A 15,696-nucleotide genomic window follows, 5' to 3' on the forward strand; every position below is an offset into this window, starting at 1 on the left:
CAAATACCACTGCTCCGCAAGTCCTTGTGAGCACCCCTGGACTTCACCAATTGGAACAGGTAAGGAATTTGCAATGGGTGGAATTTGTACTTGTTTCAACTGATGGCAGAGTTTGTGCAAGGTTAGGAAAGTGGTAGGCAACATTAAAAAAATGGATAATAGCTTAAAAAACCTCTTTTTTTTCCCCAAGTGCTAATTTAGAAGTAGAGAGGTTTTTAACCTGCTGCTCTCTTTACAAGTCTTAACTGAAGTTTTTGTGCTTTCATCTACATCAAAGCTCTTCAGCTTCATGACTTCATGAAATATTCCATAGAATTACCTGGCTTCTTTTTACATTAATGCACACGGAGCCAACTCCAACTCTGGAGTTCTTCTATTAAAATTAACAGGAGTTGCACCAGGGATGAATTTGCCTCATTGTCAAATAGTAGGAAAAAAAAAAGACTGGAGAAATATCACGAAGCCTCTAGAAAGCTATATACTTGGTTGTTAACCCATTTTTACTTCTATACTGAACATATGACAGAGCCTTCAACTTTATGTTCTTAGCCAGGAATCACAAGATGTTCTGATTTAGGTCAGTAGCACAGTAATATTTAGATGCTATTTTTAAATTGCTAAGTGACTTTTTCTACGGGCAGTTGATAAAATTAATTTTAACTCAATGATTTCCAGGATGAAAATACAGTTTTCATAAAAAATGCAACCGTACAATCGGGCATTTATACTTAACAGAACTTCCTAGCAAGTTCAGACTGTATCACCTTTCTTTAAAAGAAAAACACGTTAATGCTTTTAAACCCATGTTGACATGCAAGTCTGGATCACATTTCTTCCTGTGAATGAGATTTTCTTAGCTCACTCCTGTGCAGAGACAGTTGCAGCAGATTGCAAAGAGTGTTAGTATAGGCCTTGCAGAACTTCTGTTACTACTGGTAAAGTACGGAGCTTGTACTCTCAGTTCCAAATGTGAGTTTACTCTGAAATGTAAGCAGTGAACCACACAATCTAACACTTAGGTATTTTTGAGGTAAACCTGCATTTTGGCTGATTTTTTTAATAATAAAACACTCAAAAGACAAAGACAAGTGAGCATACAAGACTAAAACCCCTACGTATCCTGAATAGCCCACATCCTATTTTACAAATAATATAAACAACAATCAACACTTTAAGTTTAAAAATACTAAAAAGCATATTTCCAAGCTTAAAACTTACGAGCTGTTAAGTATTTGAAATTTTTCTCCCTTGTGAAAACTTAAGTCATCTTCTGTTCTTGCTTCATAGTCATAAAGCGCCACAAAAAGAGTTACACCTAAAGAAGAACAAACACGAGTTATACTCCATCACAGAAAACAGAAGTGAAAGGAATGTCAAGAGATCAGGTGGCTAAGCTAAACTTAAGCCACCCCAGTGGCTAAGGAGCAAACTGAACTGAAGGCTCTCACTTTTTGGACAACCCTTCTACTCACTGTGCTTTTTGGCAGACAGCGGGCACGCTGCCTCCTTCAGTTTCTGCAGTCATCAGTCCTTTTGGTTTGGTACCCACACAGAAAAGAAGGATCCCATGTGGGTAAAGGTGGTCTAACACTCAGAGAAGGGGGAGTTTAGACATATCCATGCCAAGTGTTTCCTGTTAACTACTCTAGATGGTTCCCTGCTTCAACCACATGCCTCTTTCATTCCCTGGTTGAGGGACGAGGCAGGCAGGCAGCCAAACTGGGCATGTCCCTGAAGTGAACTAGCATCTGTAGGTTAGCACTATTTTAAACAACATGCTGAGACGGCTGTGTCCCCTCAAACAGTCCCTGATGTAATGTGACTAAGTGCACTGAAATAAGACTTTGAAGCTCACCTGTTCCTCCTCTTGTTCGCAGCGTCCCTGTATGAGAGGAGGAATTGACTCCACCAAACACTGTCAATCCTTGGCCTCCTGTGGCATGGAAGTTGTTGTAGTTTGGAATTGAAGTCACGCCAAAGCTAGGATAATGCTGTGGAGTGGGATCTGTCCCATAGCGGTAGCCTGAACTTTGAGTTAAACTGCCATCCCTCTCGTCAGTCAGTTTTGTTGCTTCTTTATCCTTACATTGCACACAGCCCATTATCTAAAATCCTAGGAGAGCAAGGGAAGGACAGGTGTTCATTCATTCACGCTCACCAGATCTCTCTCTAAGCCACATATGATGAGGATCAAATTAAGCTCACTGCTCGAAAGCCAAGTATTTTGAAAAAAATCTCTGCTTTTGAAGATAAACAGCAACATGCTGGGAAAGCTCACACAAAATTCTTCCCCACAGTGGTTTCCTATCAGGGCCTGGGAAGGAGATCCTACCTGCTCTCACCGTAGTAGCAGCTGTCTAACCAGCCCTGCCAGAAATTTCTTGCATGGAGGCAGTAAGAGGAGGAAACCTCTCTCACTCACCCTTTGCCAGGAGAGCACAAATCACAGTGGAAGATCACAGCCAAAAAGCACAACTACAAGTATTCAAGTCTGGCTCCAAAACACACAGCAAGGCACTTAACTCACGGTCTCACTTTTGCCATTGCCAACTATACAATAGCTGCCATTGATTTCATGTAAAAGTAATACCTTGCTGGAGCCTTATGCGACAGACAGAGATGCAGATAGAGCAGAGCAGATAATTATCACTATACAGGAAAGTAGGAGGCAACTCATCAGAGCATTTAAAACAAAAGGAAGTGCTGTTTTACACAACACCTAACTGAAGAATAAAATCTGTTGATAGTGGAGGTTGGGGTAGCCAAAAGGATAAATGAGTTAAGAAACTAGACAAAGACATGGAGGAATTAACATGTTCAATGTAGATAGCTTTAAAATTCGGTTCCCTGATAAAAGGAAACTGAGAGGGTACACTCTGGAAAAGTTAGCTCTAAGATTTCTAATTTTTATAACCTCTTGTTCAGCATCCTCATTGGCCACTACTACTGTCTGGATTAATCTCTTTTAATTTTAGCTGCGTAAAAGGTAAGAGCCTATATTCTCAATAGGTAGAGCGAGACAGAGGGTGATTCACTATATCTCAAAAAAAAGCCCTCAGAGGTTCGTGCTGTTATCTAGTATCTATTTTCATTGGTGAGCTCTAATATCTTAGCACTCGTGTGCTGGTGTTACCAAACTCTCTCCATGGACTCTAGCTGAATCTAGACACATACTTAAGTTTCTCAAGTCAGGCGTGATGAATCCAGGGAATTGGATATTGCTCTGCAAGGACCCTTAATCTGATCCAGTACAGTCAATCTCATATGTAACCTGGAACAGAAACAATATACTCCAGGCACGGGGCTACAAGAAAGAGCAGAGACAACAGAAAAATCTTAAAAAAAATGAAAAAACATGGAGACAAGCCTTCTTAATCTCAGCCTAACATACTTTGTCCAGAATACATGAACAAGAGGGGAGAAAGTGAGATACAGAACAGAAAAAAAAAGTATAGCGAGGCACGCAACTATTTTTTTCATATTTCTTTTCACATTTCCACCAATATCCTCCAATTAGGGTAAATAAAAAGCACATCCTATTGCAAATATCCTCATTTTTCTGTAGCTGCCAGGCCGGCTATTTTGTATGCCTTACCCCCGCATCAACACAGGAAATTGGTTTTGACAAACTCAGGGGATTCTGAAAAAGCATACTCCACTGCTGCTAATGCCTGAAAAATTATGCAGTAGCTCTTTGTCTGTGACAGCTCGTAATATAGATACCTGCTTCTTAAATCTAGCCTGCCTAATTATAAAGCCCCTTCTGTTCAAGGGTATTTTCCACAATTTGAAGACACTGCCAGTTATTCTACCAGCATGTTCAGAAGAATGAACACCACTTGAATACGCTTTCCTGAGCCGCCCTGCCTCGAGCAGTGCTGTCTGCAGTCAGCACACGTTCTACCATTTCCTCCTCTTAGCTCAGAGGTGCCCTTTTTCCATTTCTTTATTTCCTTCCAGACAACACATTCGCTCAACAGAGCTCCCTCGCAAAAACTTGGGAAATCTCTTAACGCGAGTGGGAAGGGACGAAACAGAAACTGGAACTCCCCACCCCGCGTTTGCCAGGATGGGCAGCACGCGCTCGTGTCCCTGAAGACACCAAAGTGCGGCAAGGGCTGAGGGAAGGGTGGTTTGCAGCGGCCAGCAGCCTGGAGAGTGCAAAGAGCTGTGGCTGCCAATGGGGCTGCTGCAGCGGCGGGGGGCTGCCCTGGGCTGCTGCTGCGGGCGTGGGGTCCCGCAAGGGCACTCGAGGCCGCCCAGCCCTGGCAGCGGCCCAGCAGTGGCTCTGGGAGAGCCCCACAAGGACCGCGCTGGGTGCAGAGGTGCCCAGTTTAAATGAGCAGTGAAAAACTGGTTACGCAGAGGTCTGTGCTGCCTCTTTTTGAGAAGCAGAGTCGTCTGGCCCTAGAGACCCTCTCTTTAGTGATTTAGCTTAAGGTCAAGTCTTCCCAGGCTCCTTTTGGAGCCAGGAGTTATATGGGCAACACCAGGGAGCGAAGGAGAGCAAAAAGAAGCACAGAGGTGCAGACGCTTTGAACAGAGATGACTGGGCCATTAAAGAAGAACGATTAATAGCTGTAAGTGCTGGAACATACATGTATACACTTCTGAACAGCTGAGTGATATGCAGGCTTTATTATTTAAAGAAGAATCACAGCAGCCATTTTGTTGGCTTGAAACCATACCTCCCCGCAAAACTCGCTCGCCTCCTTCCCCCTATGCAGCTCTGTTTCTTTGCTTAGTTTTTCCCCTGTGTTTTCACTGGAAAAAGCATAAAACCAAATGAAGGAAAAGAAAGAAGAGAAGAGAAAGGAAACATGAAATTGTGGGTGGGGGATGACGAAAGAGGTTTTCTTCTTGCTGATGCTGCTTTTGCAGACACGAAAAAAAAATATTTGAGAGAATTATTTTTCAAGTAGCCCTACTGCTCATTCACAAACTTTCAGCTGTGTAGGGGAAAAAATCCCCACCGGCGTCTGGGAAGATTTCAGGTATCTAGTTACAAGTGCTGACAAGCCAGCCCTACACACTTCATTCACACATTCAAGTAAATTGATGAGGAAGAAGTTAGAACTACAGATCACCTGCCAAAGAAAATCATTCAAAGTATTAATTCTGAAAAAAAGTGAATCAACCAGGAGATGGTACACATATGTATTGGTAGGGTCAGTAAAATAATGGTTTGGGGGTTTTCTTTTTGTAGGGGGGTGATATGAATGGAGAACCACTGAATTACCAACTTCTGATTTTTAGTTTGCTCTTTGCTCCCATTATCTTTTTGTTGGCACAGGCGATGTAGAGGGAAGGAGAGTTTGATGCACAGTGAATGACAGACAAAGAGGGCTTTTGTCTTTCACTTTGCCCTTTTCCACTTTGTTACAGTGTCTAGACAATCCAAGGATAAAGACTGCTTGATTGTAGCCTCTTGTGAAATGTGGCAGAGTGTGTTACATGCACGCATCTTTTCAAGCCAAGTCCTTGCAAGTTGTCTATTCCTGGCTCAAAGACACTAGCTAGAAAAGTTGGGGATTTTGCTAAATGTGGGAGAATACATGAATGCATGTATAGGCTTGAAGCGATTTGAGCTAACTTAGGGTTTTCATAGACAATAAATATAACCTCCATTCAGCATCACTCTTTATATCGATGAATGGATTTCAAAAACTAATCATCTCCTTCAGTATCACGGAGTGGGCAGTTAAAAGTCCTAAAGGTATTTTCCATATCCATATCCTAAAGTCTCACCACCCTGCATGTCAGCGATTGCAGTTTTGGAAGGCTGGAGTTACTCAGCCAGCTCTGAGATCACTAAACAAAATCCGGAACTTTTTTACACTGAATTCTCTGGAGACGAGCACACAACGTTGTTCATCCAACACACACAACGCACAGCTTATGATAAAGGAACAAGATTTTACTAAGTTTCCACTAGGCACTATTTCTCAGATGTATGAGTTACGGGTCATGCAGCATTATCATAATTTGTCACTGGTATTGTTAGAAAGTACTTAAGAAGCTTAATTAAAATTAACTTTTCTAATGCAAACAAGTTGCATTTGTTTATTTTAAAAATGTGTTTTTACGGGCAATATAAAACGTGTTTTCATGAAAATATAAAACATTTACATGGTTTATAAGACTTCTTTAGAGACAAATGAAAAAACCCACTATGTTATTTGTCTCATCTCTTGCCCTTGTTATACTTCTTGGACTCTAACAATTACATTGCAGGCAATCCAACATCAGGCTAGCCAAAACAGTAGTTTCCTCTTACATGGTGGAAACATTATTGGACAAAGATACAAAATTAACTATTTCATTATTAATAATTTATATAACCACAGCACCTACGAAGATATTATTAATGCTATTATTATTAACATTAATCACCTCCATCACTTTTTCTAGAGGATGGTTGGTTCTCAGTACAAAAATTGAAGCTAAGACTGAAAGCAAAACACCAGGCATCTACTCCATTAACAGAAACTAAATAAGTTTTCTGTTAGCTAATAGAAGCCCAGGAGGAATCTAGTAGTACTAATAAAGTTTATTTTTCAGGCTTTTTATTTTAAAAGCATATGTGATATTTGAAAAACAAGAAGTATTGATAAGCCACGACCTACTTTTGTTTCTGCAGTTAGAAACCATCAGGAAAAGATAGACAGGAGGATAATCAGCATAAATTTGTTCCTTGAGAGCATCAGAAGTTTCTACATAGAGCTTTACAGAGCTTTCTCCAGAATCTGATTTTTGAGTGCTCTAGAAGAAAGTGGATCTCTTACAAAGCTTGAGGAAGGCACGCAAGGAGATGCAGGGAAACATCTACCTGTGTCTTCCTATCCATGCCATGGCATCTATTCTCCAACCTCTTGCCTAGTGATGGACATCACCATAGAAGAGCGCTTTAATCTGCAGACGAGACATGGAGCAAGTTCAGACCCAGCAGGGATGCATTCTTCTTCCTCTCTACAGTTTTCTTTGGAATGAAATTCTGCATATTTTTAGGAGAACTTCTTTCAGTGAAAGAGATGAAAGGGCAAGACTGGATGAATGGTAACTGTCAACTGTCTTCTTCTGACCAAATCTTACAAATTGACATGAAAGCACCACCAACAGGAAAGCTGAGTTAAAAAACAGTTATGTTAAAAGGGAATCAGAAGAACAAAATCCTGGGCTTTAATTCTGTCTCTGTGGTGAATATGCTTGTTAATCAAACCAAGGGATACATCCAGCATGGCAGTGAAATAATACTCTCTAAGGGATATCTTCTTCGTGTTTTATGTTTTGCTGAAAGCACTACAGAAGTATCAGTCTGTGATATCAAGCCACAATTTCATGAGTTACAGTAGGATTTAATATTTGAAATGCTACATTCTGGGTTATCATGAAGATGTAAGGAGTACAGAAAAAGATTTCCAAGAATAAGAATAATAAGAATTTTTAGAAAGACACTTTAAGTTTTCTGTGGAATGCCTCCTGCTGCTGCATATGGGGAATAATCAACATAGAAATTTATCCCAAAGTTGGAACATATTACTTTCTAAATCACCATTATTAGCTCCCTGGGGAGAAACCGACGGAGGAAGTATTTTGACATACAAACCTGAGACACATTAAAAAAAAAAGTCCAATTTTCAGAAAAGTCTTGCTCCCTCCCTTCAACTATCACAAGCCATTAAGAAGGCATGCCAAGGTGGGCAACAAATAGGCTTTCAAAATTAGTCATATGCAGGCCAATAGCTCTGATGGTCTCCGCTTACTGACCTCTCTCTCTGATTTACAGGTATGCTGATAGCAGCATTTTGGATTTCTAGAATTCACTTTGTGTCAGTTTCAAGCCAACCTGAATTAGACAGGTGGAATAAAATAGCAACAGTTTAACAGCAATTGTTTATTTATATCTATTAACTCTGGGACCTTTTAGAAGACTGCCTTCATTGCAGTTTGATCAGTGATTCCACAACTTGTAGGAATCATGAAACAGGTCAAAAAGATACAATGAATGCTTTAAAATAATAAGAACTGTTGGGTATTATTTATTATTTCTCACGCTTTAGGTTGCAGGTTACCTTATGTATGTACATATTTTTATATCTAACAAAACCACTGAAACTAACAGCCCAATCCAGAAAAAAAAGAATTGTACTGCAATGTGATAGATTTGTTTCAGCCTTAAAAGAGGATGAAGACTGGGAATTTGTGTAGGATGCCTGTAAATCTACATGTGCACTGCACCTGTCATCCTGCATTAACAAATATAAATCAGAGAAGAGACAGTATTACCATTGGATACCCTGTGACTATTAAGGACATGCAGAAAATCTCACATACATAATACGGTATTCCTGAACAAAAGGCCAGAAATGCCAAGGCAAAACTTCGAGTCAAGAATGTATCTGGATCAATGAATGCATTCAAACAGCATATTTATGTGAAAAACAGCAGTGAAAAATGCTTGGGCTGCATTCATTTGATTTTTGAAGAGATTTTTGAGGAGAAAGCTCTACCCCCAGATTCTGCTTTAGTCGGCTGGGCAGAAAAATCTCAGCATTTTAATTGCTTGTTTGTCTGCAGCAGCCAAGTCTGGCAACATGAGCGGGCCATGCTCAGTGTCAACGAACATCCATGGGAGGAGCAGTAAGAAGAGCAGTGTTAGAGGAACTCCTACTGCTACACAGTTCTGGCTCAAGGCAAATGCCTTTTGCAGTGCTGGAGTGCTCCGACTACTGGTTTTTATCGGCCTAAAGTTGCTTTGGAAGTCTTCTACAATGGTTAGAATGGCCAGAAATGATTCAGGAAAATGAAAAGTTCCTACTGCCACCAGGAAAGCAGATTTTGCTTTTGAGCTTTGAAGTGCCACATTGTGTCCTGCTGTTCTTTCACATTTACAGAGTGACTGAGGCTGAGGCCTTGGCAACAATTTCATGACACTACAGACAACGCTAAACTTGCAACAGATTTCTGCGTAGTGTATCACTGTGTTTGCCTTCCTTCTTTTTTCCCTTTGGGACTTGAGCTAAAAGCCAGGCATGCAAGATGAAGATCTGTGCTGCTTCTTGCCTGCTTAATTTCAGCCAGCCCCAGAGGCCAGGGCGGCTGGCAAAGGGGAGGCGTATGAGGAAGGATTTGAAGGACAAACGACAACCAGATGGTTGGTTTCTGTCAGCGGCTGCGAGCACAGCTGTCCACGGGGCAGGACAGGCGGCCACCGAACGCCAGGAAGGAGGAGTGATGAATGTCTGAGAAACAGGTCCATCTTCCCGCTGTTGATATTAGCGGGGCACCTCGCCGGCTCCTGCATTGCTTCGAAGTATGGACACTAAACAAAACTAGGTTACAAGCTAGAGAGGAACAAGAAAGGCAGTGTTTCAGCTGGGCGGCAGTGCAGAAGGTGCTCCCGCTCGCGGTGCTTGTTTAAGGGACAGTTGCGGTGGTGGAACTGGCCCGTAGCCAGTGGGTGAGGGGGTCACCTGGCAAGGCCACAAGAAAACACATTAGCACAATGCAGCTGTTTGAGCAGGCGTAATCAAAAGCTCCCCAATGCAACTAAGGAAAGAACAGGAGGCGAGCCCTCCAAACCGCCAACAAAAGACCACTCTGCCACTCTTTCTGTTTTCTGCTCTTTCCTTGCCAGATGAGTCTGTGAATGTTACTGCCTCATCTTTTTCAAAAACAGTGAATTCTTTTCCATTCTCTGTGATATATTCCTTTCAGTAAAAAAAAAGAAAAAGAAAGAAAAAAACAGCCCCCCAAAGAAATTTAAAAAATCTCACCCTGTTATCTCTTAAAGTAACAATCCCTGAGTTACATCCTGTATCATCCTATGGTATTTATTACTTTAAGAAGGAGATGCCCCATAAAAACAAAGTTCAGGAGGATCTGTTTTGTGGAGAAATTCTCATTTTATTTTTTTCTCCACCAACAGCTAAACTTCAGTTGCAATTTAAAAGAAAGAGATTTATTTATACCTAATTTGATAAAGAAAGCCTGCAGGTTTTACATTCATACACTGAAGAGCAAGTCAGACTCATATCTTCAGTTAGGATTTCTTTCTTTTTTTCTATCCTTACAAGGAGTTCAAGAAAGCTTTGAAATTAAGAGCTAAAGGCAGTAAATATACAAAGTAAACACACTGTTTACTATACAATTAAAAACTCCCAAAGGATGGGTCTACCCTTGGTTCTGAGTAACACATAAGAATACAATGTCAATTCAGCAGTATGATTTCAAGCAACATTCCTCCTTCATCAAGCTGCTTGTGCTAGCTTTCACTAGCAGAAAGAAGTGGGTGGATGGTCTGCATAAGCATTTTGAGCTAATGCTCCTAACTTTTAATGTGGCTTTTAGGTATATAAATTAGAAAACCTGTATCAAAAGAACAACTGCTGCAAATAGGCACAGTCATTCTATCTTGGAAAGAGAAGAAGTGAAACAGTGTCTCCACTGATTTCCTCTTTCTTTTCCCCCCTACAGGGGAACAGAAAGATGATTGCAGGTTGATTTGCACTGTTCTGACTTTTTCTCTCAATTCTTATTTTTAGAATCTACCCAGGATTAATGGGTGTTCATCTGATTCACAGCATGAGAGCTGCACAGAGGAGAATGCAAAATGTGAATTGGGAAGGGCAGGGAAGGAAGAGGGAACAGGGAAGGGGAGAGGTAAAGAAGTTTTGCCTGTTTGCTTCTTTGGAATATATGAGGCAGACAGAAAGATCTTCCCTCAAAATATATTGCTTCCTCCCCGCAGCGGCCCCCTCCCCCCTGCCCGTTGCTTGTGCAAAAGCAAAACTAACATCTTCTCTGCCTTGTCTGATTTCTGCTTTATGACTGAAGAAGTCGGAGTATGTGTCAGCAAGGAAATGGAAGCAAGCTGAGTCTCAAATAAGAAGATTAAGACTATTCAGGACTCTGTTCCCTCCAGAAAGGTCCTCCAAAAGGGGATCTCATTTCATCTACGCTATTACTGCTAATATTTTAAAAGTGTTACTTAAATTCAGTATTTGCCAAGTTATGTTGGGAAAAAATACTCTCCTTCCTAAAAAGGAGCAAAAATTTGTCTGTGACCAGTCCACAAAGAAATTTTTCAGTCTTCTCACCACAGCTGCAACTGGCTTCAGCTACAACTGCAGAGATGCTTACAGAGAGACGCCCCAGACAAGACAGGGTGACATGGTGACAAAGGCCAGTGAACAACCACAGTGTTGAAGGTGGACTGTATCAGTAATGGTAAGTCGTTAAAGCTCTGCCTACATTTGCACAGAAAATAGGTCTCACTAGTAGTATATTTATCAATATACAGGGCTGTAGCACTGATGAGTTTTCATTTTTGATGATTAATCCCGCAGCCTGCCCTGACTGGTAGGTGGTTACACCTCTCAAATCGGAACGTCACACGCAGGAGGAGAATGATCCAATAACAAAAAATACAGGGAGAACATCACAGGTGCTTCAAGAAATGGGACTCAGAGTTTAGAAAAGCGATGATGGTGGGAGAAATCAGGAAGGAAGGAGGAAAGACCTCTCTTCCCTTCTAGTAACATGGGGCTTAAAAAGGGATTTGATGCCAGCTAAGGGCCATGAAAAATGGATTCTAGAGTTAGAGAAGGTTACCCCAGCTTTCCACGTAGGAACTGAATACTTTGATCAAAACACCTCATTGCACATGTCTGAGGGCAAGTATAAAAGAAAATGATGGGTTAACTTGATTTCATCATGAACCTGAGTTTGTTACATGCACTGCTCAGGGAATGATCTGCAGGGGATGTTCATGTGTAGTGACTCTCAGCTACAGGTCAGAACCTGGTTCTTCAGCTTAAAGCTAATACAATCTGCTCATTGTAGCTCTAGGAGGTAATCCTTAATGTCCTAAGCAGAAAGTCACACTGAAGTAACGGATTAAATGGCAGTCGTGGATAATTTGGTTAGATGTCAGGAAAAAAAACCTTTCTAGTGGTAAGGACTGCAAAAAAACCTAGAATAGATTGCATAAGGCAATGTGAAGGCTAGACAGCTATCTTCCAGGAGTGATACTGCCTTTGGTCAGGAGGATGGATGAGCCTCTTCCAGCCAGGTTTTCCATGACTCTGTGAGTGACAAAAACAGCAGATGCAAACACTTTTTTATAGGCCCTCCCCTCAAGCCAGAGGAAGCATGATGTTTTTATTTCTCTTACTCTCTCTTTATTGCTCAAGGTTCATATGCTTAAGAGAAGAAACTGCACTTTAAATCGGGTCTGTGAATGAAGGAATATCTGCAAAGATGCTAAAACCACACCTGAAGATCCTGTTAGTCACACAGAACAGAGGGTGGATGTTTGCCCAGGTGAACATTTGCTCAACCTAGCATGCAAGATTATCTACAATAATGTTCCTTGACCTGTGATCCAGGGAGCACTGGGACCAACAAATCATCAGGTGGTCCACAAGCCCACGGTACACATATGAGCAAGCAAATGCACATCCACAAAACTCTGTGGCAACATTTTGCAGATGGTGCATGTGCTCCCCCTCACACTTGCTGCATGCCTTCCCCAGTTTGACTGATCCTCTGAGTATGAGCAGCTGTAAAGCACTGATCTAGAGCACCCATGAGAACAGCTCCAACCATCCTCATCAGGAGAATGAAAAGAACACTGTGTGAGGAAGAGGCAGACAAGAGAAGTTTGTGCTTTTTCTTTGGATTTAAGACACAAAAGTGAAGTGCAGAATTGGAGGATAATCTGGAGATGACAGGCACTGAAGGAGACTGCTTTGTGATTTACCTCATAGACTACACAAGTGTAGGTAACTCGGGAGATCCTGTCTGGAGTTCCTCCCTGCTTCCTGGCACAAAAAGACAAAAAACTGAAGACTGCAGAAGCTAACAGCTAGGTGAGTAGCACAGGGTACATGTGTCAGATTTGTGGACCATGGTCTACTGCCTATGGGGAGAGGGTATTTAAAGAGGATGTCCTCTCTCAACAGAAAAAGACTACACACTCCATAAGCCACGCTGGCTAAACAAATCAGATTAAATAAGCAACCAAAAGCACATTTAGCACAAACACATGATATCAAGCACAACATTAAACAAAGTAGAGGCTGTAAGAAGACAAGACCCTTCTCAGTTGCCTATATGTTAACTATGAGCATCTGAAAAGTAAACTGAAAAATGAAAAAAACATATGTCTGCACAGCAGCAATTCAAGTTAATATTCCTGAAAGCTAATAGGTAGATGCATATTATTGGAATATTAAAAGAAATAGTTATAACCAATTTAAGAATTGGAAGAGGGGAATTGACAGGCACTCTATGTCACAAATGACATCTGTTTGAGTGACTGACAACTTAGGATGTAAGTCAACTTGGATAGTAATGAATCAAGATACACCCAAGATGAGGTATTGGCATCTGTTACAGATCATTAGAAATACATTAGAGGACAGGATGACTGGCTTCTTCAACACCTATATACAACAAGTATCATGGTCATCCTACCATTTCAAACACAGCAGAACCAGTTGACTTGCTTCCTCCCACAGCCAGGGAACAGTAACACTCTGGAGCTGCCGTGCTGGCAAAAGTACAGCTTACTGCTAGCCATATGATGTAGCTACACCTGAATTGCCTGCAAGTTGTATGTAGTTTAACAGAGGAGCCAGACAACCCCTGCTCTAGGTCTTGGCTTAGTAGAGAGGAAATGATCACCAAACCCAGAAGGTTACTGGTTGTTTAGACTGAAAAGGACTGACACTTTATGTACAAATAAAATTTGTACATTGCATTAAAATCCACTATAGTAAAAATTTACACAATATATGAACATACACTTCATCTACCCATAAATTAAAAACAGAATGCATGATTTCTGAGAGGCAATTTCCTGAAACTAAAACAAATGGGAGTCAAATCAGATGGAAGAAAGAAAGTAAAGAAAGTTGCTGATATTTGAGAATGGTTTAAGATGTTTGCTAAATGCCTACAACTGAGAAAAGAAGACTGGGCTAGTTAAAAATAACATGCAACCAAAAAACCAACAGCTGGGTTTACTAGAGAAGTGAAAAAAGATATCAAGCGTTATATATAAAACCAGCACATGAAGGGGAAAAAAGGACAAGATAACAATGAATATAAAACCTAGATTAAAGATATATAAAGGAAGCAAGAAGACACTAGAAAAAAGTAAGGCAAGCAGAGTAAGATGCATGTTTTTTTATTCTTCTAGGCAGATTAAGAAAGAGGAATTCTAAACAACAGAAGTGGTAGAATCATTCACAATAACACAGCAGAGGCGGAAATTATGTAGTAAATATTTCTGATTAGCCTGCAGGTAAGGAGCCAGATGATCTATTTATGATGATGATGAAATAACTTCCTACTCTAGTAGTACCTACAGAGGACATTAAGAGTCAGATACAATACTCTAGGTATTTCAAATCAGTTGGTACAAGTAAACTTGTCTCAGAATTTTTTAAAGAACTAGCCTCTGGGCTACTGCTGCGATTTCTAAAGCAGTTCTGGGCCACTGAGGAAGTTCTAGGGACATGAAGAAGGCTCATGTTGTGCCAGCATTTAAGAAGGGTAAACAGTAATTATAGGCCAGTTGGTTGAGTTTCCAGTATTTTGCATAGGACAGAACAGCCAACACAAGATTCATTTAATAAAAACTTAAAGAAAGCTCTGTAATTAAAGTCAATCAACTTGGCTTCAAAGAAAACAGATCCTGTAAAACTAATCTGATGTTACTTCTTGCTAAAATTACAAGTTCACTTGATGAAGGCAGTGTTGTTGATAGTATTACAAGACTACGTCGTTTGGCTTGGTTTATAGAACATCTTGATCAAGAAATTGAATACTTTGAAGTCCATAGGGAGTGTGTTCCATACCTTGACAGTAAGTCTCCATACATGGAGAGCACTGTAGGAGGTCAGGCAAGAAACATTTTGTATTGAAGTCACATCTGAGTTTACGACCATACTAAATGTGTTAAAAAGCTGATCAATGATGGGAGACAAAGTGTAACTGTAAATAGGGAACTACTTATTAGCAAACGGATGTGTTCCTATTGAGTTCCCACAGGAATTGGTGATCATTCCTTTGCTATTTAATAGCCTCATCAGTGACGCGGATTAAAGTTCAGTCATTGCAGATAGATACAAGAGTGGGGACAGCAAAAAAGCAATAACAAAAGCACAAGTCTGACACAGAGCAACTAGGATCTGTAGAAAAATGGGAGCAACCAAACAGTTTCAGTCTTAATATGGCCAAGTGTAAAATAACCTTAACAGAAATACAGAATGCAGGTCATACTTACAGGATGAGAGGGAGAGAGAGGACTCTATCCTCTGAAGCAGAGACTAAAAATGAGACTGGGGGTCCTGGCAGGCAATCAGCTCAACATGAATTTCCAATGCAAGGCTGTGGCCAAAAGGGCTAATGCAAGCCTCAGCTGTAAAAACAAATGAAAAGTAAAGGATGAGCAGGTAGGTTTTAATAACTCTGTATTTGGCTCTTGTTCATCTGCTACTTGAATAATGCATCAAGTTCTGCTGTTCCATTTTTCAAATAAGGTGTTGAAAAAACTGAAGAATGTTCAGGGGAAAAAGATTAAAGAACTGAAAACAGCGAGTAACTGAAGGCTTTATTATAAACAAAAAGCTTAAAGGAAATTTTGTTGTTTTGCTCACAGTCTAGAGGTATCCACACAGAGAACAA

At 40.7% G+C, this 15,696-nt stretch overlaps 1 protein-coding gene across 8 annotated transcripts in view; it reads right to left on the reverse strand.

Annotated features, from left to right (window-relative positions):
• The window catches only part of FYN (FYN proto-oncogene, Src family tyrosine kinase), a 139,029-nt gene that overhangs the window by 38,357 nt on the left and 84,976 nt on the right, over positions 1-15,696 (reverse strand). For 5 of the 8 annotated variants that reach the window (XM_026119917.2, XM_026119916.2, XM_026119921.2 and 2 more), the window contains 3 exons: positions 15,296-15,430; positions 1,856-2,113; positions 1,219-1,315 (listed from right to left, as the gene is read on the reverse strand). In XM_026119917.2, coding sequence (XP_025975702.1) covers positions 1,219-1,315; positions 1,856-2,102 — 344 coding nt within the window. In that variant the 5' untranslated portion in view covers positions 2,103-2,113; positions 15,296-15,430. Of the gene's footprint in view, positions 1-1,218; positions 1,316-1,855; positions 2,114-3,174; positions 3,276-15,295; positions 15,431-15,696 lie in introns of those variants that run through there. The other 3 variants (XM_064508890.1, XM_026119919.2, XM_064508891.1) reach the window with 2 other exon arrangements.

Source organism: Dromaius novaehollandiae, chromosome 3, assembly GCF_036370855.1.
Source record: "Dromaius novaehollandiae isolate bDroNov1 chromosome 3, bDroNov1.hap1, whole genome shotgun sequence".
Classification (NCBI taxonomy): Eukaryota; Metazoa; Chordata; class Aves; order Casuariiformes; family Dromaiidae; genus Dromaius; species Dromaius novaehollandiae.